The sequence below is a fragment of the Lingula anatina genome, chromosome 2 (genome assembly GCF_051362555.1).
Source record: "Lingula anatina isolate TDL-2025a chromosome 2, LinAna3.0, whole genome shotgun sequence".
Taxonomy (NCBI): Eukaryota; Metazoa; Brachiopoda; class Lingulata; order Lingulida; family Lingulidae; genus Lingula; species Lingula anatina.
This window is the reverse complement of record NC_141768.1, coordinates 24,299,744-24,322,519: the sequence shown is the minus strand read 5'-3', so window position 1 is coordinate 24,322,519 and position 22,776 is coordinate 24,299,744. Positions and strand designations below refer to the sequence as shown.

At 35.5% G+C, this 22,776-nt stretch overlaps 2 protein-coding genes and 2 long non-coding RNA genes across 7 annotated transcripts; 2 read left to right on the top strand and 2 right to left on the bottom strand.

Annotated features, from left to right (window-relative positions):
- Window positions 1-625: 625 nt before the first annotated feature.
- LOC106171428 (protein-L-histidine N-pros-methyltransferase CARNMT1) lies at window positions 626-16,010 on the top strand. 3 transcript variants are annotated; one of them, XM_087006869.1, is made up of 9 exons: window positions 626-644; window positions 3,262-3,425; window positions 3,861-4,062; window positions 4,665-4,879; window positions 12,785-12,925; window positions 13,401-13,579; window positions 14,597-14,710; window positions 15,310-15,413; window positions 15,692-16,010. In XM_087006869.1, the coding sequence occupies exons 2-9, from the start codon at window positions 3,331-3,333 to the stop codon at window positions 15,800-15,802; spliced, it is 1,161 nt and encodes a 386-aa protein (XP_086862995.1). In that variant the 5' UTR covers window positions 626-644; window positions 3,262-3,330; the 3' UTR covers window positions 15,803-16,010. The 3 variants fall into 3 exon arrangements, with proteins under 3 accessions (XP_086862995.1, XP_086862994.1, XP_013407233.1); XM_087006868.1 differs by lacking the exon at window positions 626-644 and having other exon boundaries at window positions 3,166-3,425; XM_013551779.2 differs by lacking the exon at window positions 626-644 and having other exon boundaries at window positions 3,176-3,425; window positions 3,861-4,056.
- Window positions 4,912-6,790, top strand: LOC147763487 (uncharacterized). 2 transcript variants are annotated; one of them, XR_015333249.1, is made up of 3 exons: window positions 5,030-5,338; window positions 5,776-5,831; window positions 6,284-6,790. It is a non-coding gene; the product is annotated as an uncharacterized LOC147763487 (long non-coding RNA). The 2 variants fall into 2 exon arrangements; XR_015333248.1 differs by having other exon boundaries at window positions 4,912-5,831.
- On the bottom strand, window positions 6,843-9,909 carry LOC147763486 (uncharacterized). Its single transcript, XR_015333247.1, has 3 exons — window positions 9,635-9,909; window positions 8,629-8,758; window positions 6,843-7,925 (listed from the first exon to the last, which is right to left on the bottom strand). It is a non-coding gene; the product is annotated as an uncharacterized LOC147763486 (long non-coding RNA).
- On the bottom strand, window positions 15,998-22,744 carry LOC106171427 (centrosomal protein POC5). The gene is made up of 12 exons (XM_013551778.2): window positions 22,610-22,744; window positions 22,109-22,189; window positions 21,755-21,905; window positions 21,255-21,398; window positions 20,637-20,842; window positions 20,075-20,145; window positions 19,538-19,736; window positions 18,929-19,108; window positions 17,997-18,159; window positions 17,356-17,564; window positions 16,865-17,041; window positions 15,998-16,523 (listed from the first exon to the last, which is right to left on the bottom strand). The coding sequence occupies exons 2-12, from the start codon at window positions 22,187-22,189 to the stop codon at window positions 16,359-16,361; spliced, it is 1,746 nt and encodes a 581-aa protein (XP_013407232.1). The 5' UTR covers window positions 22,610-22,744; the 3' UTR covers window positions 15,998-16,358.
- Between the last annotated feature and the right edge of the window lie 32 nt (window positions 22,745-22,776).

Sequence of the window (22,776 nt, the reverse complement as noted above, 5' to 3'; positions counted from 1 at the left end):
ACTTGCTTTGAAGTAGAAACCCAGCAAGCTGAAGGATTTTTCTCAATTTTAGGACTAAACATACAATAAAAGACATAAAAACCTTGCTGAGTGTGAGCTGTAATTACACATAATTTGCTGTTACCTAATCAACACGTCAGTGGTGCATTCGATTACAAAAAATAATCGTTCATCTTTTATTAAATTACTGCAATTCAAAAGATTCCGGAAAATACAGAACCTATTAATTTGACATTAAATCCTATCACATTCAGTCAAGACATATTTGCTATGCGCGATCACTTTAATATTTTGAAAATAATTTTATTGAGCATCATGCAACTACAAAATGAACCGTACATATATTACATTTATACCAAGGAGTTCAACCTTCTTGATTATACACACAACCCTGAGCCTATGTGAAGGCCCACCAACGGATTTATTGAGCAGTCGTGACCAGTTTCAGTAATAACCTCTCACTTAAAATGAGCCCTACCTGATGTAATTTGCATAAGAATAGGTTACTTGTCGCAGTGTGAGCTGTCTTCCCGAATGCTTACTTGGCAGTTGGACACAGTCGGGTGTAGACCTAACAGCGCAGCTTGTGTGATGCAGTCACAAGGCCGAGCTTTCATAAGGCGTAGAAGCAAATTCATATGTTGGTGAGTATCACTATTTCTTCAATAACCACCGTCATTTAATGCTAAAGGCGCAGACGAGTGACAGAATATTTCCGACAAATATTTATAACATGAATCTTTGTACTACTATTTCCATTGTTACTTGTAGGCCCATGTCACTCAGAATGGTAGAATTTATTTGTTACAATGCATTGAGACTCCAAATGTAAGGAATGAAAGGCGCACTCAACTGAGTTTTTGATAACCTAAGTTTGCTTGAATTTTTTCCCTGCGCTTTAAAGTTTTGGTTTAACATTATGACAATGCTGATTTCGAATATTTTTGATCTAATTAAAAATTTTGTTTCAAATAAGACTTGGGTATTCTGTTGTTGCTTTTTAAAAAAATGACAGGTGCTCGAAGACATTTGTATAATTTGACTGACACGCGCACATGTGCATTTCGAGTCGTCTCCACTGTGCCGTATGTTGTCCATCCATTACACGGTTCACTGTGTGAAAGCTTAATTGTACAACCAAATTATGTGCAATATATTTGTCATATTATTCCAAAAAGGAAAAATGGAAAAGAGATCTTTGTGCTCTTCTGAAATGTGTCAACATGTACTACAAGAAGTGTTATAACTCTTTATTTCAAGATAAATATATAAAAGGTCGGAGTAATACCACCCTTCATCCGCAAATGAAATGAGTTGTGTTATCAATGTTTCTTTTTTGCAAGAAAAATAGTTATATCATTAACTAATTCCAGTTCATGACTTTGGCGTAAGGCAACCTTAGTTTTTTTCGGCGCTAGCTGAGCCAGAACATCATACAAGTCAATAAACACGCACTCCATTTCAATTATAACCTCTGTGATATTACATGCATTATTCGTATGCCTGTCCGTTTAGTCTGGTCATTTTCTATTTTCAGAAGCTCTACGAGATTCTGCAGAGCATGCGCCTACAAGCAACCTATGATGCCTAGCCTCTGTGTCACACCCAGGAACCCTACGCTCTTTCCTGCTTCTATAATGTGAAAACTGAATAAATATTTATGTAAAACGGCGTTTTTTGATGAAATTATCATGATGGTAGTAATGACATGGTGAAATGAGTTGTTTTATTTCGTGTTTGAGGATTTTCAAATTCAATCTGGCCTGTACATAATGTCTGAATGTTTATGTTATTGACGTTTTCTGTGATACGTAAAAATATCTAAAATTGAAACAGTTGTAAATGATATAACAAAGACACCGGGTAATTTGTAAATAATAAAAATTGCGCATTCCTGCGGTTTTAACACACTAAAAGAAAATTACTAAAACAGTTTTTTTAACAACCTACATTAATAATTTAAAAATGTATAAATTTACAATCGCGCTTCTGAAAAATTCACTTTGAATTTTTAAATAGCATAAGGGAAGTTGACATGCTGGATTCAATTTTCCTATATTTTTAAATATAAGACTGGTCCATTTTCCACCCATTTCGGTTCCATAAATCGATTTATATTTGGTGACCTATTCTTCATATGAATATTTCATTTTGAAATTTAAACAGAAAAATGAAAAAGTGGAAAGATTCTAATGCAACCTAAAACACTTTTTTAATGGCAACAGTTGAAAATTGCCTCTTCTAAATATTTTCAGGGTAGAACGTAGAACCCATTTTTTTCGGTTCTTTAGTATAGTACTTGAATAATATTTCTAAATTCCTTCATATTTTTGTGGCCAGTTTCAGATTTCACATATCCTCAAATGTACGGTAAATAATTTTCATTAATAACAAATTGACGAGAAGCTTCAAATAGAATTTACTTGCCAACATTACACGCCCAATAGAATGGACTTGCCCCACCTGACACCCCCAGATGAAATGGACTCGCCCCACCTGACACCCCTCCAATGAAATGGACTCGCCCCACCTGACACCCCCTCCAATGGAATGGACTCGCCCCACCTGGCACCCCTCCAATGGAATGGACCCGCCCAATCTGACACCCCCCAGATGAAATGGACTTGCCTCACCTGACACCCCTCCAATGGAATGGACTCGCCACACCTGACACCCCTCCAATGAAATGGACCCGCCCCACCTGACACCCCTCCAATGGAATGGACCCGCCCCACCTGACACCCCCCAATGAAATGGACTTGCCCCACCTGACACCCCTCCAATGAAATGGACTCGCCCCACCTGACACCCCCCAGATGAAATGGACTTGCCCCACCTGACACCCCCAGATGAAATGGACTCGCCCCACCTGACATCCCTCCAATGGAATGGACCCGCCCCACCTGACACCCCTTCAATGAAATGGACTCGCCCCACCTGCCACCCCTCCAGTGGAATGGACTCGCCCCACCTGCCACCCCCCCTCTGATGTAATGGACCCGCCCCACCTGACACCCCTCCAATTGAATGGACCCGCCCCACCTGAAACCCCCAAATAAAATGGACTCACCCCACCTGACAAACTATTAAGATTTCCATCACATGCCGGCCTCCATGCTACATATATACATGTAGTTTATAAAACAACACAGCAGAGCGATTCATTTTGATATTTAGACAAAATATGATTGCATTTATAATATACTGTTGCTCATCATCTGTGGTTAATCTTTTACTGTGAAACCATTTAATATTAACCAGGATGCAACGCTGCTTTGGTGTGTCTTGGCGATTACCCCGTAGTGACATCTGCAGGGAAATTGGATAAGCATGGCGCTGCCGGTGCGGAAGCAGATAAGCGAAGAAGATACTGAGAAAGAGAGAGAGCACTTCAGAAGAATTATATGTGCATTTAGACACTATAAGTAAGTACTCCCCTAGAAAAGCTACATAGGTGTGCAGTGCAAATACGCATTTCTTCTACATAGAGACAATGCGTGGCATGAGCTCTAATGAGATAATGAAAGTTCCATGTTGATTCTAATTGCATGTTATAAATATCGGGTGTCCCCATGATTTGTCTGGTTATTGAATCTAAAAATCTCTGAAAACGACTTAGAAATACCATTCTAATCTACCATTACTCAAAACAACAACAATAATCGAACTCGGTAAAGTGTCTTAAGATAATTTAATAAAATTGCTATATGTGTACTCCCCGTATGATATATATGTACCGTAAAACAAAGACCATAACATAAAGTACAATTATACTATTTAAAGACGTGGTTCAAACTATGTACATGACAAAATGTACATGACAAAATGAATAAATTGGCATATATGATTATGCTTTTCAGGGACCATTCTTTACAGAGAGTATTTACAGAACAAATTGCCTACCAGAAGATTCCTGACCACCATAAAGCCCTGATTCCAGACTTCCCCAAACACATGGATGAAGTGAGGCACTGTATTGCCCAGAACTATGAATTGATAAAAAATATCATCAAGAACACAAACCACATGTTTGAAAATGAAGAATTTCCTGCTGAGGTATGGGTGAGATTAGTTAGTTTAGTTTAGTTTAATCAGGCCTTTAGCCAACAACTAAAAAAGGACTGGGTAGGGGCCAGTCTTTTTCTGAAAATGGGGTATATATATATATACTCCTTAACTCCCTTATAGTTGACCCCGCTGGAGACTCAGTGTGGAAATTTTTCAATCGAAAGGGCAATCCATTTTAGTAAGATCACGTAAAGGGATAATAACTCTTCGTATGAGATCTATATTTCACAATAAAAACATTGTGAACAACTCATAGAAATATAATATATTCTGTGTTATAACAAAAACGGCAGTTATAGCTATTATTCTGATATCTGAGCTTGTCTTCAGACCATGTGACCTCCATTGATGGCTAAACTCTGTTACAATCTCTTAAGAGATTTTAACAAAAAACCAAACTTTTTAGAAAAAAACAGGGACTAACTTTGAATGTAAAAATGGATTCATTAACTATTGGTAAGTATGGGAAAATTGTTGTTTACTCCAGGAAAATTCATTTTTTGGCCAAAACGAAGAGTTATTATCCCTTTAACCCCCTTTCACTACAATTATAATAACAGGATTGTGAATAATATCTAAACAGCATTCCATTTCAGAGTGACATACTGCAGAATACTCAGAGTAATGGAGAGGAGACGCCTACAAAAAGGGCCCCCAGCCTTCCAATTCCTGCAACTTTTGATATGGACAAAGTTAAAACCACTTTGAAACAGTTTGTCAGAGACTGGAGCACAGATGGGAAGGCTGAGAGAGACGCCTGCTATAAACCAGTACTGGAAGAGATACAGCGGAGGTTTCCACGAAATAAATGGTGAGGTACTGATGCACAGAGGGCGCCTCAGGTTGTATCTGGTTACATTTGCTGATAGAATGTTTTTTTATGACTTTTATAGACATGTTATGTGCAGTCAGAGACATAAATAATACACCTCTTGCAAATGATCATGTATAAATTACAATTGTTAAAGGGACAAAAAATAGGATTAAAAACGCCTTTTTAGTGCATGGATTGCTTCTTTTTTAACTTATCTGAGAACAATTGCTATGGGTAAAGCATAAAATGGCAGGTAAATGGCCTTAATCAATATCGAAAAAAAGAATCATATTCACCGTCCACTTTCGAACCCCGGGCGTCAGCCATCTTGACACAGTTTGAAATAACGCGGCTTCTCGACTCGGATACGAGATGTAAACAATGCAGACAGCATGTCGTTTCGAAGGTGAGCGTGGACGTGAAGGAGAAGAGGAATTGCTCACCGAATCTTTGCAGGTAAGCGAGTTATATTTACCAAAAGTACTTTAAAATGGGAAGATGGCAGTGGAAATCAAAATGTCTGGCAGAGGAAGTTAAAAAGCGTAGATAACTGCTAATAATTAACGTTTCCTCGGGTAACGCACTCGCAGCCAAATCACTCGCACTGGGTACGTACTACTAGTTATATGAAGCGAGATAGTGCACTTTACCCCTGAGGTGTATAGTTCTGTAAAGAAGGAGGAATACCCTTTTCTGCTCAATGTGGTCATCTACCAGTACTTACAGACTAACCTCACACCATATTCTCGCAGGGGAATCCCATGAGATATACAATGTAACTCGAGTACTAGTGGGGTTAGAGGGTGTTCTTTGTACGGCACGTAACTACGTTAGCTTATTTGTAAATTTAATAATATTGTCAATGAATATGATTATAAGGAATGATTTTTTAGCCTTTCAGAGGAGGAATTGGGTGATACACCCCTTCAAGCATGAGTGAAGAGATCAGGTATGTTAATAATTTTAGCAGTATAACATGGGCGGATCCAGGATTATTTGAAAGGGGGGGGGGGGGTCCGCGGCCTGCTTAAAACTTTGGTATTTTAGAGGGTGAACAGTGCCATTTGGTACGGTTTAGCACTTTACTGTAGTAAATTAGCTAGTCAAAATTCTAATTCCAAGTGGGGAATATTAGTGTGATTTTTTTACATCAGTTCTTTGAAACCATGTGTGATTATGTTATTTCTTCTTGTGGCCTTTATGATTTAATGCAGCTGCAGATATTTAAATTTAATTATTTTTTTTTTGCCATAATCAGACTTGCTTCTTTATAATAAGCTGGTTATCATGTAGTGATCATGCCCTCTTAATTTGTTGATTTTTGTTAAAGAATAGTGCTGTTATGATAATATCAATACATTTTTTTCTTTATAACCATTTTATGTAATTTTACTATTACAGTGCCTCAAGTTATGTCTGGAAAACTCATACCAGGAAGCACTCCAATCTTACAATACTGCATCACTTCAATGTCGGTGTGACAAGTTGTGTAAAAGACTGCTACAAAAAATTTGCAGCGATGACCACATGATCCACCACCTTTTACCAAAACCGAGTGAACAGTTTTATATTATAATGCCCATGTACATGTATTTAAAGTGACAAGACTGAGATCAGCGAGAGCCTCAAGGCCTTTATTTTCTGTGCATTGTCAACTCTTCAATAATTATATAATTTTGTCAAATACATCCAAAGATTCAATTCTAATGCAATACTTGAAAACTTTTTTAGAATATATTTTAATGTCGAACATGTTTTTCTAAGAACTAGCCCTTTAGTAAATTAACATGTACTATCCAACTGTTATTATTAATTAACATATTGTTATGTACAAAGCATAAGCTGCAGTATCAATGAAGCATTAACTGGGTAGAGATTATGAATGAAATAAAAGTTTAAATATTGAAACATCTTTTATTTATATTTGGCAAAAATACAAGAATAAACAAAGTTTGCTACATAAGTTTGGAATTTGGCCAAATCATCTTTATTATTACCTGTCACATGTAATGAATAAGACATACACAGATTCTGTAAGCTAGAATGCATAATTATTTTCATACTCATTAATGCCATCTTCATAAATAAGCCTTCTATTCAAGCATTCACAAACTTTCACATTGTGCAGTACACATTATAGTATGATAACATTTTTGAGAGAGACTTATTAATAGCCAGGCTATCATGTTAAGAGTCTGATGTACATGCAGACCCATGAGGATTGCAGATCAACAAATTATCCCCCTCTCTGTCCGTGTATTGACTCATGTGAGCTGTCTCCATGCAAAGGGATGTGTCATAAGAAAGGACCAACCCAACTTACACAAACATAAATTGTTTCATCAGTAAGATATTCACACATACTTTTCCAAGATGTGCAGGGAATAAATAGAAAGGTATAAATATTTCTTTAAAAATTACAGGCATAGCTTCCCTGCATGAATTCTAAATAATGGCTGAGTGGAGAATTGAATACAGGCACAAGTGTTCACTCAAACCATTTTTGTAGGTCTTAAAAGAAATGACATGCAGTCATTTGCCAAATACAGAATTTTATGCTGTAACAAAGTCACAAAACTGCAACTGGTGATCTTACAAAATCTAACAACACACTGGTTTAAAATCAAGTTGAAATCACAATATGCCACCAGTACCATATTCCATAATACATTTGATGTCATTTAGATTTAAGAAGTAAATGCTGGACCAAAATGGTTTATTCTCAATATCAGGCATATGACTTAGGTTTGGGAGGAAAGACCACCTTGATTTCCAATCTGTCTGCATTATAGCATACATGTAAGTGCTAGATGGTTTGAAGTCAGCAGATTATGCTTTGTCACATTGGCAAGATGAGTTCACTGAATATATCCTGTAAGCAGCACTCGAAAGTCAGGAAAAGTCTCTCACTATCCAACTCGTCCCCGCTTTGGACCCTCAAGAAAAGTTAATCTTTTTTTGGTGGAGAGCCATGGAGTTCCTCTTCCATGTAAAAAACTCTTCTTCAGGACATCATACTGGCAGTTGCTCATAACCTTTAGGTCTAAAAAAGCAAATCAAAATAATAATAATAATAATTTATTAAGATTGCAACCCAGTGGGTTGAAGTTGTACATAGTGTTAAGAAAATTATAATGAAAATAAAGTGAATATTTGCTTGAATTAAACTGAGTTAAAAGACTGCTAATTGAACTTTAAAATTATTGTACTTAGGATAAAAGACAACATAATACTATTGGAAATTTAAAAGTGCATACCGAATAAAAGAGCATCAGAATCTGTCGGTCTTAAATTGTGGCACTTTGTTACTATTGTTTGATCTTAAAAGACGATTGGATTGATCAATAAAGATGTGATTCAGTTTGTCAGAGGATTCAGTTATTTTGTAAAAGAAAGTTTTGCACAATCTCTTCGTTTATCTAAAGTACACATATGCCAGGTTCAGGGTTTCATCATAGTATAGGTCAGGGAAAATAATCTTCAAAGCACAAGTTTGGTCAGTCTCTTAGAGTTTGCATTGCTCTATAGTTAGTCCTGGATGCCACACAGGGCAGGCATATTCTAGAATTGAGTGCACAATACTTTGGTAAAGCTTAGCTCGTTTCAGTTGACAGAGGAAATAGAGTCTTGCATTATGTTTACATTATGTGTCGCCAATTTGGAAAAAAAATTGATAAAAGAGAAATCATGCACCTATATGCCTAATATATGAGGAGTGAATATCAGCTTATTAAAATTCTGCTTACTCTAAAGACATGTTTTAGTCCCATGTTGGATCATCAGGATCCTTTAATTCCCTCTTCTTCAGCATCTTCCTCCTCTTCCATCTGCACTTCTTCCAGTTCAGGCATACCATAGGAAAAAGTTACCTTGATACTGCAACCAAAAAAAAAAGCAACAGTACATAAAATAAGATAATCGAGTTTGAGAAAAATTATGTAAAAACATAACTGAAATAAGTATAAAACTCAACTGAAATAAGTATAAATGCCATTTTTCTCAATATGATCACCTTAAATTATCTAGACTGTCATCTTCAACTGCACTAGTATTAACTACAACTTAATTTTGAAGTTTCTTGATCACTTCATATTGGTTTAATCTGGTTGGAAGTTAAAATTGTATGATCTAAATTATTACTCTGGACTATTTAATACATTAGAGAGATGTACCAAACATAAACATGCAATATCCCCTTTCTGATTTATTTATTTTTAATGTAAAAAGGAGACAAATTGTCTTTAAAATATAAAATCAAAATACTACTATTTATTTTCACTTATAGTTGACATGCCATTTAACATTGGGTTAAACTTAGATACAATAACAGCTTCTGCACATTCATTTTGGGATTTAGATGCCTAAAGAAATAGCATCTTTGTCATATGTCTTAATTACTGTGGTATGCCTAGATGTTAGAGGCACAAGAAATGTGCCCTCGGTAAGTCAAAAATTCGCCCTGGCCATTGTAATGTATATGTAATGAGACTAGTATCTCCCACCATGTCCGTTTTTATTTAAACTTTCTTTGCTCTATAAACTAACCCAAACCCTGTCAGAGTCGACATATGAGCAACACTTTCTGTCATCGATACCACTCATATTAGTTACAATTTCATGGCATATTTTGACAGACGAGCCTGACAATCGTTAAGATATACAACGAACACACGTAAATAAACATAAATCTCTGTGCTTAATAAATATTTTCACTGGTGTCTTATCTCAAAGATTATTGTAAATGGTACTCACAAATCCAGTAAATACTTCGCGGCCAGGCCATTCTTCGTATCCATGGCCACCCAAGCAGGTTTTCATCTGCCTTCTTCCTCGCCGGTGTTTATTGTTTGCCTGTCGTACATTTCCTGATACACTGTTTTACGCATGTTTTTTGTAAAGGCTGTTTCTTTTTTCTTTTTGTTATCTGTCTTCGCTTCTTCGAAGGACTCCCAGCATAACTGAGCCTCCTGTTTCACGTTGTCCTTTCCCGGCAGCTTGAACTGGTTTTAACTAGGTCGCAATACGAGAATCTCGCGAGATCCGGAAGTCTAGAGAGCTCAATTATGAAAATGGAGGTGGTTGTTGGTAAACCTCCGCTTAAGCGGAGGTTTTCTTTTTATGTACAGACACAGATGTGTCTGTACATATTGCCATCACCTGCGTCTGTCGTCGCCGTTCATGTCGCCGTCGATGTCGCCGTCGCCGTCGCCGTCGCCGTGCACCTTCAGCGTTAACACCATAAGTGGAAGACAGTTTTACTTTTTGGCTTTATATTTACAGAGCTGATGAATATTCATAAAACGCAGGTCAAGTTCGAAAATCAGCATGATCGGGCCATTATTGTAGAATTTATGCTGTTTTTTCACTTTTCAGCATATATGCAACACTGTTAACACATTTCAAAGAAAACCGATAGGCCTGTTGTCATGAAACTCACAGGAGTAATCAATCTTACTAAAACGCAGGTCAAGTTCGAAAATCGGCATGATCGGGCCACCATTTTAGAAGTTATGCTGTTTTTTCACTTTTCAGCATATATGCAACACTGTTAACACATTTCAAAGAAAACTGATAGGCCTGTTGTCATGAAACTCACAGGAGTAATCAATCTTACTAAAACGCAGGTCAAGTTCGAAAATCGGCATGATCGGGCCACCATTTTAGCAGTTATGCTGTTTTTTCACTTTTCAGCATATATGCAACACTGTTAACACATTTCAAAGAAAACTGATAGGCCTGTTGTCATGAAACTCACAGGAGTAATCAATCTTACTAAAACGCAGGTCAAGTTCGAAAATCAGCATAATCGGGCCATTATTTTATAAGTTATGCTGTTTTTTCACATTTCTTCAGATTCAATTCTTAGGCATGTTAACAGTCTCATTATTTAATTAATAAGATACGTAAAAGTGTTTGTTTGACATTTCCTGCATCTTTACAACATTGTTAGTTGATTATGTAAAAATGATGGTAAACTTGTTATCGTGTATTGTGTAATAAAGTGTCAAAAATGGAAATAAACTCATATTATTGCAGTTTGTAAGATTCAATCATTCATTATGTTCGCGAAACTCAGAATGGAGGAAATTGGACATTTGACACTGTTCTATTGATATTTTTCACATCTCATCAACTTTCTTAGTTGATCATATAAAAATGGCAGTAAACTGTTAATTTTGTTTTATGTTAAAAAAGTGTTAAAAATGGAAATAAGCGCATTTCATAACAGTACTGTCTTGTTTCACATTTCCTCAGATTCAATTCTTAGGCATGTTAACAGTCTCATTATTTAACTAATAAGATACGTAAAAGTCTTTGTTTAACATTTCCTGCATCTTTACAACATTGTTAGTTGATTATGTAAAAATATTGGTAAGCTTGTTATCATGTATTGTATAATAGAGTTTCAAAAATGGAAATAAACTCTTATCATTGCAGTTTGTCAGATTCATTCATTCATTCACAATGTTCAGAAACTCAGAATAGAGGAAATTGTACATTAAACACTGTTCTATTGATATTTTTCCCATCTCATCAATTTTCTTAGTTGATCATATAAAAATGGCAGTAAAGTGTTAATTTTGTTATATGTTAAAAAATTGTTAAAAATGGAAAAAAATGCATTTCAGGACAGTACTGTCTTGTCTAAATTTTGGCATTTTCAAGTTGTGACTTTGAAGTTCCATGGGCCTGAAGACCTTTGCTAGTCACATTTTCTGAATATCCATGATACTAATATTTTATTATTAAAACTTGATGGTTATTATCCTGTTAAACATTATGTAATATTGCATCAAAATTTGAAGAAACCCCTATTTTGGACACTGCTCCCTTGATGACCATTTAAGGAAAACTATGTCACTTACTGTTCTCAAACTTACAGGAAAGAAACATGGGACTAAAATACAGTTTCATTAGGCAGTGCAGTCTATTTGGTAAATTTTTCTGGTAGTTAATCAGTTTTTTGTGAAAATTTAATTTTTCACATATTGGCATTTTCAAGGTGTGACTTAGAACCACCTTGGGCTTGAAGACCCATGCTAGTCACATTTTCTGAAAATCCACGATACGTATATTTTATTATTAAAAACTGATGGTCTTTATGCTGTTAAGCATTATGAAATATTGCATCAAAATAGAAGAAAACACAATTTTGGGTATTGCTGCCATGATGACCATCATGGGAAAACCATATTACTTATGATTGTCAAACTTTTAAAAAAGAAACACAGGACTAAAATGCAGCTCGAGTTGGAAAAGCAGTCTAATTGACTTCTTTTTCTGGAAGTTTTACATTTTCAAAGTGTGAACTTGAACTCCCATGGGCCTGAAGCCTTATGCTTGTTACACATTTTACTTACATTGGTATTACCTGTTGAGCATAATTAAAATTTGATGTTGAATTTGCAGTTTAACATAATGTACTTTAACATCAGAATTGACAGTAGCCTATTTTGTTATTTCCTGCTTTTTGTCTGTACATTTGACAGCTTTGCTGCCTTGTTATTGTATTTTCCAAAAATGTTACAGAGCGATGGCGTGTGCCGGGAATGATAGATTAAAGGTTGGTAAATCGCGGAAAAGTAGTGTTAACCTCGGGATAAATCAGGATAAATCAATTTTGGCGCGAAAATCCTCTTTTGTGTCCTTTTAATCCTGAAACCAAAATTACAAGCCTGTTTCTCCATATATAGATATCTTCAAAAATGTGTTACCATTCTTGATATCTTGACATTTTGGTTCTGCAGTGGTTATCAGCAAAATTATTCCAGTAAAAATGTGCACATTTTATGAAAAGAGAAGCAGTATAGTTCCATGTGCAGACATCATTTTTCAAGCTACTTTTGAATTGATATATACTAGTAGGTATATAATACCTTGGTAAAACTGTTTTTATTGCAGTAATCCCTCCTCAGTATATGTGCTGGTCCCAGGGGCAGGTTTGGGAAGATTGGCCCATGACATAGCAAGACTAGGCTACAACTGCCAGGGCAATGAATGGAGTCTTTTTATGCTTTTTGCTTCACATTTTGTCCTGAACAGGTAAAGGAAACTCCCTAAGATGGATTGACAGATGCATGTCAAGTTTTACATATTGGAAGGCCACCCTTGCTCAGTATTACATTTTTGCTCAGTAAACATTGCTGTTAATTATGATTCACATAATGTGAAGTTTAAAGTTAAATTATGAAATTATTTTTATGATATTTTTTACATGAAAAACACTTGCTCAGGAAGTTTAAAAAAAAGTAATGTCAGTCAGTGGTATTCACATGAAAACCAAATAAGTGAATGATTGATATTTGCTGTAGATTGAGGAGATGAATTCTGAAGATAAAAAAAAAGAGAGAAAGGCTGTTCATATTGGTCTCAATCACATTTATATTTTTTACTCTCATTATCTTCATAACAGTTTATTTTTTTGGCATAATTTTGCACACAATTCAACTGTCACATTTCAAATCAATGCATGCTACAGACATCATATGATAACACTTTTTCTCACGTAATTGTTTAGATGCCACAGTATTGAGATCTACACTATCCATCCCTGGGTTCATCAGTGGTGTAACAACATGTCAAATGCGGATCAACTGAAAGCTGTGAAATTTCCAGACATCAACCCGTCAGAGATGCCGTCAAAGTCCGAGTTCTCCATGGCCGCTGGAGATTTCCTAGAAGTTTATACAGAAGCAGGTAAAATTTTTATTTATTTTTATAAGAAGTGGGTAAAAGTTCAGCTTTTCTATCAAAATAAAAGAATTCGGCACATTTTACCTTTAATAGAAAATGATTTCATCAGCTGTGTTTATCACTTAACTTTAATGATATTTTCTGTAATCAGCATCTGTGGCCTCATTCCACGCTCGGCTGTCACCTTGATTGGATAGTAAATGATTGTCGTAAAATCGCTATATGACTTTAAACTGAGTTGCCTAAAATAAAAACCACCTAGAACAACCTTAGACTGCCACATTAATCTAATACAATGCAAAAAAGCCCTATCAAACCGAATGTCGTAAAGTTCCCATGTGCCCCCATAGAAACAATAAAATAGAGTAAGCTTGTGAAACAAGATTCCAGAAATTTTAAGATAGTAATCAAAATAAAATACTGCCAGGCATCCAAGCGGCCTAAAACTTGTCACACTTACCACAAATACTGCAGGCTACATCATCCCATCGCTCGTTTGTAAATCCTGTGCATGGCATACACACAATCAAACCGTAAACCAAAATTCCCACCTTGACGTTTAAGTCGGTCCTCTCTACCTTCCAATTCAGGAAGTGACGTAACCGCAGAGGTCGCATTACAAATACCTGTCCAATGGCATGGCTTCTTCTTCGTAAGCCCCATGTAAAATCATATAGCGATTTTACAACAATCGTTTAGTATCCAATCAAGGTGACATCCAAGCGTGCCTCATTCCTTAAAGAAGCTGCTGCAAGAGACATAAAATTATTGAGGAACAAAAGCTCCAATTATGTCCGTTGATTAAAGAAACTGTCATAGTTTTGAGTGTTTTCTTTTGGTGTAAATGTATGTAAGTAGAGGTAAAAGTTAAAGAGGCACGTAGTTGCGTATAGAGGAGCAGATTCACTTTACCCAAAATCTTGCCATCTAGGAACAAATATAAGACTGAATGTGTATGTTCTCTACTGCAGAAGACAGCAACTGTGGTTACATGACAGTGTCTTTTTTTTTTTTTTTCAGATACGTGGGACTGTATAGCAACAGTGTTTTTTATAGACACAGCTCACAATGTGATTGCCTATCTGGAGACAATATGGAAAATACTGAAACCAGGGGGTTACTGGATAAATATGGGTTAGTAACACACTATGGTCCATTTGACAAAAAACAACTAAAGACTAAAACCAGTCTTAGCAAAAACTGCTTAGAATTTTAGCCTATTAAGGTGCATTTTAATAAAGATTTATATGCTTGGTAACCTCTTCTTTTTATTTCTCTTTAAACCAAACCCTTAGAGCAAATTGTGATTAACTTGTAAATGATTGTCATAGGTGATAATAGCACCTTTAAGTATGTCAGGTACATTTATTGTGTACTATCATGAAACACTGTTTATGGTTTATTTTTGAAAGCTAGTTACCTTTGAAGACATATTCAAGAAAATTCCCAAGTTTGAGTTGACATGGTTTTGCACAAAGCATAGGGACCATTCTCAGACACTATATTACTAACTGTTGTAAATTGCTATCAACTTCAGCGGATTGAATGTCTGTCAGGCCTACTGAAGCCGCTAGCGGGTAATTAACGATCGTTTAGCAGCTTCAGTAGGCGTACAAGACACCCAAGTCTAAGTTATAAATAACTGACCAAAAAAATTAATTATATACTCTTTTTAACAGTTTTTAAGGTTTTAATTCTTTAAATCAAGCAGAGATTTTTTCATCTATTTATAGGTCCTTTGCTGTATCACTTTGCCGACATGCCAAATGAACTGTCAATAGAGCTCAGCTATGAAGATGTCAAAAAGGTTATACTGCAGTTGGGCTTCCTTATCCTGGTAAGATTGAATATTATACACTATAAGGTTTTAAGGACACAGAAACATGGAAAGGTAACAGTTATATCTGTTAAAAAGAACATACCAAGAAATTCTTTTTATTTTTTATTATCCAACTTTCATACAAGGTGAAACTTGTCTTCTGTGATAAACACTACCCTAAGTGCTTGTTCAGTGCTGCCACTGCCAGGACATTTGTGTCAGTAAAATATAATACAACAGCGCCCATGTAATTAGAACACCTTGAGAGTCAGAACCTTAATTTTTCTTTGTTTCAGGAGGAGAAGACGAATATCAAGTCTGGGTATACAGAGAACCCCAAGTCTATGTTAAAGTATGTCTACGACTGTGTGTATTTTGTGGCACAGAAACCATTAACTGGTAGCTGACAAAACTGAGTTATAGAATATCTTACAGTTCTCTGACAATTCCTCGTAGACTACCCAGAAGACAACTTTGATCAGTAACCCTGCTGAAAGGTCCTTTTGACTTCTTAGCATTTTTGTGACAGTGGATGTCTTTTTTAATCTTTGGTGTAATATGTCAGCTGAAGAACTTGCATTTTATAAAAAGCCAATAAAAGATATCTAACAAGAAGTGATTTATTCCTTTGCCTTATTGTTCAAAATAATGTTCACATTTTTTTGAGTATAATAAACACTAACAACATTTTAACTTTTTACAACACCACCAGTTAAGCAAGTTCAGTTGTCATACATGTTTTTAAAAATCATGAGACTATTTAAAATACAAGATAAGATCATATCTGAGATGATAAAAATCCATACTAGCCATAAAACACTTCCATATTTTAACATATATATTGATAGAATGAACTTACATCCAATGAGGTTAAAAATGTTATTCCTAAAATATCACCATTTCATTCCAATTATGAAATACATTAATTTGTGAAATAAAATCAACATTTCAAAAGAGCACCAATCACTCCACCACTTTGACTGTGTGTACATTGGGAGACCCTAAGTGTACTGGGCCTGTCTGTCCAGCTATCTTCCTCTGAACTATCCTGGGCTGTGTGGGACCAGGTCTCTGTAATGGCTGACCTGATCTTGGGTACTGCATGGCGGTGGCATGGCCAATTGTTTGCTGCAATTGGAAATAATTATATCAATGGTCTAATAAATAAATAAGCATTAAGCCGTGCATTTACTCATATCTTGAGTACTGCAAGGCAGTAGCATGTCCAAGTCTTGGCTGGAATGGAAATAGGTAAATCATACAAATCATATAAATTTCTAAAAGTATGTTGTTGAAAACCACTTTCCTGGTGAAAATAAAAGAACATATCTATTATTGAAGATTGTAAATAAATTATGTTAAAAATAAATTTGCTTACTGTGTAATAGATGTTATGCACCCAGACGTTGCAATTTTTTTTGCAGAAAAAGAAGGTCATTAAAACCCCAAAACTATTAAAATTCACTTACTTTCACTACAGGTTGATGTCTTTCTACTAAAACTGAACTCATAGGTGGCGCTAACCCCATAGTGGGTATTTCACCACCTATGCGGTCACCTCTCCTTAACACGTCCGGCCTTGCTGAGACTGTTGCAGTCACTGTTTTACCCTTTAGACTGGACGTAGGTCTGACCTGCTTGGACATCTGAAAGTACAAGACAGATATGGTTCCATTAGTGGACTAATATCTTCAAATATAACTGAGGTACTAATGCCTATCATTAGGCAGTATCAAGTGTGCATATAAAGTAAGGGGTTGCAAAAATAAACACTTGCAGAACTTCAATCTTTCATTTCTCAAAATTGATGCTATTATTCTACACAGTATCATTTGATAAATATTATAAGGTAGACGAGAAAGGTTTTAGTTCACTAGCTTTCTTGATAACCTTTGTTAGAAAAATAGAATGAGTACTCAATATTTACTAAAATGTTTTTTTGACACAAAAGCAGCAATACCTGTGGTCTTGCTGTCTGCGCAACATAAGAGTGTGAGATTGCAGCCTGACTTGTGACCACTCTAGGCTGGGCTGGTGCTGACGTAGATGTGAGATGGGAGGGCAACCTCTGCTGGCTCTCAGTGCTGTATACAGGTTCCTGGGGTATGACCAAACCACCACCACCACTGCCCCCATCCCCTGGGGATCCACCATCACTCTGACCATCACCTGAATATATGTGATAGAAGCATCCAGTGTAGAATTTTATCGGCCAAGTTAAAGCCTCATTAACTTTAATAGCTGTTCAATTACCATTTTGAGCTATTTATGTGTATTGAAAACACTAATTTAAGCTGATTGAGGAAACTACAACAATAACTAGATATATCCATTGATTGTTACAGTAAATGAAATTACTTGTGTCGAGACTAAGGACATTTACTGGAGTTGTAAGAAAACTGTAACTGATTCTCTTAGATAACCTAAAGCTTTGACCCATAAAAGAAGAATAATTTTATTGACTGGTTACTACTTCACCTTGGCAATATCAGTATTTCACCAGTCCAAGAACCAACCCCCTACCCCAAAGCTTTTATGCAGACTATACATGAAATGATTGGAATTCCAATAAGATGACAAATCTTAATCCATTTCAATTACCCTGGCCATTTCCATCTTCTCCTTCATGGAACATTGACATGGCTTCCAAATTCAAGGCGCACACTCCCCTCATGAAGGCCTTCTTCATTGTCTCCTCGTACTTTTCCCTCTCAGCATGCAGCTGGCCGACTTCTGTTCTGGCTGCATCCAGTGCTTCATTCAGCTATGGTATACAAACACAATGACATAATCTCCAGGATGTTTAGTTGATGCTTATTTATTGTTATAACATTCTAATTGCTTGGAACCTATATATCTACTGACCATAAACTGACAAAAATCACACAAAAAAACAAACAAACAAATGGATGAATTTCCTACAAAACCTGAAACAAGGCCTCAAAGTTAATGACCTTGTACCAGACAGTCCTAAAATGCACTTCACTTGTTTGGCACTTTGGTTTAACTAACAAATTCTCTGACTTAAAGAGCAATCTCGGGAAAGAGCACTTTAGATAATTTATCAGGAACTTAGATGCTGTACTGCAAAGAAAGTATAAGCTTGAATTACTCAGTAAAAGGTGCTTCAATACACAAAAAAAAAAAAAAAAAAAAAAAAAATGTTAATAAAGATAACTAATTACCCTGATCACAGACTACTATCCTCTAGAACCTAGATAAACTAACAAATATTCCCTTAGGATAACCAAGTCATTTAAAAGATCTAAAATCACGACCAAATGTTCAATGGGAGATTTATTAAGTGCATTATTCAAGCTTCAATGTTGACCAGCAAGCTTTTAAAACTAGTTATCATTTTTTTAATTAATACAATGGAATTTTATTTTGGTTTTATGCATCCACCAATATCCTCATTTTTATCATTTAGTAATTTTACTTGATAGTGCCATTGTATTTATCCAACTATTAACAGGTTGCCAAACTATTTAATAAACTATAAGGAGACAAGCTGTAACTTCAGCACAACTCACCGAGGCTAACTTTGTCTCGTAGTCATTGGTTAGAGCTATACAGACTTCCTGTGCTTTAGCCTGACAGGCTTTCTCTACTCTTTGTCTCCACTTGGCTTCTATGATGGCGTGCCAGGAAGCCCACACTTTCTGTGACAGGGTCCTGTGGTAGTGCTTCCTGGCCAGGTTGGTAGCAAATTTCTACAGGAGATATATCAAACAAGTTGCTGTTGTTATCACAGTGTTACAACAATAATGCAAACATTCTAACATGCATTTTTTTTTCAAAATAATTGCTGTTCTGAATATTCTACATTTCAAAAATTCTTTGACCTAAAAAGGGCTTCTGTGATACTTTGAGGTACCAATGGGTATGTGATGCAATCTTGTCATTTAGAATACAAGTATCCCCTAAAGGGATGTTAATTCAGACTGAACACTTTTCAATTACTTTTATGATATATACACACATCTTTTATATTAGGAATTTAGATTTACCCTTCGAAGTGCTCTTAAAATAACCACTCACATTAACAAGTTTGATTTTAAGGTGGTATTTTAAATTAAAATATAATAAATTATTTACAGCAAAAAAAAAAAAAAAAAAAAAAAAGGTTTCAACATTGTTACCTCTCTCATCTGCTCACTATGCCGGATTTTCCAGTCACAAAATGTCTTTAGCATTTCAAACTTTTCCTTCTGTTTCTGAAGCCCTCTGGTGAGGTTTGAGATCACTTCATCCTTCCTCTGTATCGACTGTTCATATGTATTAAGAAGTTCTTTCAGTCCCTCCATTTCATTCTGGAGCTGGTTCACCTCCAATGCATGCCTAAAATTAGTTTTATTAAGATATATATACTGTCTAGATTTATTGGTCCAAATTATCATATCACCATAACTGAGTACTCATTAACCCTTGTAAAAATTGTTTATTGGACACAGTGTTATTAGTCTACATACAGATGCAGAGTGTGGATAATGTCTGGTTCTACCCTAAAACAGAAACAGTCTTTTAGATCTGACTATTAAATCAACAGGTATTAGAAATTAACACACAAAAATGCCAACAAATTCAAAATAGATTTTTCATTACTGAAATTTGAAATGAAAACAATGTTCTCTACTTGTTCTCATATCTTAAAAGGAATATCGAGACATGAATTATACTTTTCTTTTTCTCTCTGCAGTTGCTGGCGTCCATGTTCAATGGTTTTGATCTTCATTCTACTTAGTTCATTCTGAAATGAGCAAAAATATACATTTAGACAACAAACTGCATCTACTAAGGTGTCATTTTTCAAAAAAAAAAAAAAAAAAAAAAAATTAATGCTCAATTATATAATCTTTTCTTAAGACAGAGAAAGAAACAATAAAACCACTGTATTTTTCACATTATTATTATGCCTGCACTCAAATTGACTCATTATCCACAGGTTTACTCAAGCTTTTGGACATGGTCTAGTTCTTGGCTACCAATGACAACTTAATTATCTTATTCATTTGTTCATGTTACTGCATTCATATGAATTTTCCAACTCATTTCTCTCTTTTACTTATACATTAATTGTTTGTTTGTTGTTTTTTTTTGCTTTAAATAATAATTACTACTAAGCACCAAGTAACAGTAAAAAGCCAAGTGCTTTTATGCCATTTACTCAATTTTTATTAATTTATATTTTTCTAGTTTGGTCAACTCATATGGATATATTTCCTGGCACATGGCACTCACCAAGACATTTCTTTTCAAGTCCCCACACCACACATCAAGGTACTGCTCCATCCTGCCAACATCTGGGTCCACAGTGGGGGAGTAAGCAGGCTGACTTTCAGGTGAACTCTCCCCTGGACTGGCACTCAGGGTGGAAGACTCACTCTCTGGGGTCAGCGGGGCCTGTCCACCGAGTCCAGCCATTTTACTGGGGGTTTGCAGCTGTGCTGTAAGGATATAATTATTCACACTTATCTTCAAAGCTCTAGCAACCTTATTTTTTGACCACAAAATGCTTAAAAAGTTGTGGCATTCTGAAATCCATGCTTTTTTTTCCTATAAATACAAGACCTGTACAAGTACGTGCTAATGTCCACCTGAAGCTTGCATCACAAAAAAAAAAAAAAAAAAAAAAAAAAAAAAAAAAAAAAAAAAAAAAAACATTTTTCAAGGGGTTCATTTTCAACAGCTAAAATCCAAGACTTTGTAATATCTGCCCCTGACTGTGTAGTGCTGAATGATCCACAATAATTACAGCTAAAATGTACAACTTGCGTAGCTGGATTCTTTACAACCTTATACAAGTGAATCTGAATTTTCATAATCTTGTGATACAGGCCCAAGTGAAGAAACCTGTACCTGACACATGTGACCTAGATGGTGCCCTTTGACCTTGCTGACTGGGGTCAACATATGGCTGCTGCACTCTGCCTGTTGGAGAGGAGCTATTCCTATCCTCGATTCTCTCTTCCTCTTCAACTGATTCACCTGGTGAACTCTCCTCTTTAAATAAACAAATAATAAAATATAAATATTACACAATAATAATAATAATAATTTCAACAAAAAAAATGTCAAAGTATCTGTTATTATAAAATGCATTTATCCACATTAGTCACTGACTTAGAGACTAAATGAAAACATTATTCACTCTCAAAGTAAAAGTTGGCATATATGAAAATAAAGAAGCTGACCAACACCACCTCTGAAAATCAAGTAAGATTGTACTTGTAGCTTTCCAAAATCCCATCAGTCTGAAACTAAGTCAATTACAAAATTGTCTTGTATGCATAACTGATACCTAAGACTTTGAAAGATTACATAGCAAAAAGATGATTTTCAGTCAACAGGAAACAAACCTGCAGAAATAGTAACATGTCTTTCTGGGATAGTAGGCATTTCCCTTCTCTGGGGAAATGATTCTCTGATGTCTGCAAGTGTTTGTGGAAGAGTGCTGGGGTCAAATTTGGGAACCACTACAGCATATTTTAAAAGTTCATCATATTCATCCTGAATATAAAAAAAAAATATTTCAAAACAACTGAAAATCATAAACTAAATTTATGAACTTCATTTATAAACATTGTAATACTATTACACACTTAACACCCATATACAACCCAACTACACATATATCTTTCATATTCTAGCACTAGAAAGGACATGTTTACAAATAAAAGTGCCACTACCAGCAGAGAATGACTTTTACTAACCTGTAGCCTGCTAGAGATAGAACTTCCTGGAGAATCTTCAGGCAGCATTGGGGTTGAACTATCATCTGATGTAGAAGACATCTAATAAAATACAAATGGGTTCAGTGCAATGTTTCTAAGCATTTAAGGGCATACTGATTGATCAGGGCACAATAATATTTTGAAAATATACTTGATGAGTGTTTGCAAAAAAAAAAAAAAAAAAAAAAAAAAAAAAAAAAAAAAAAAAAATCCCATTCTTAATACTTCTTGAAATCTTTAGCATGGTGCATGAGGCTCGTACGAGCCGTAGTGATGGCAATAACACCATTCACTTAAACTTGCATTTATTTTAACATGACACTTTTTAATGCACATGATGATGAAGGAACGTCAAATGTCTGAGGTTTAACTTCAGTATTTTAACAGCTGCATAAAAGTTTTGCACCTGTCTAAATGGAGAGGTATGGACAGTATTTCATTCTCTTAATTCTAACAGATTTATCTAAATAGATTTCTCACCTTATCAGATATCCCTTTTCGAAGGAATCCGAGCTTTTTCAATGCTTATTTGTAGATACTGTGGACTATCACGGCTTGTGTTTTGGCCTCGTTTAAAATGGTCGCTTCTAATTCAAAACATGGACTTGATTCGTCAGTGGAATTCGAAACGCAACAAATGATTGGTC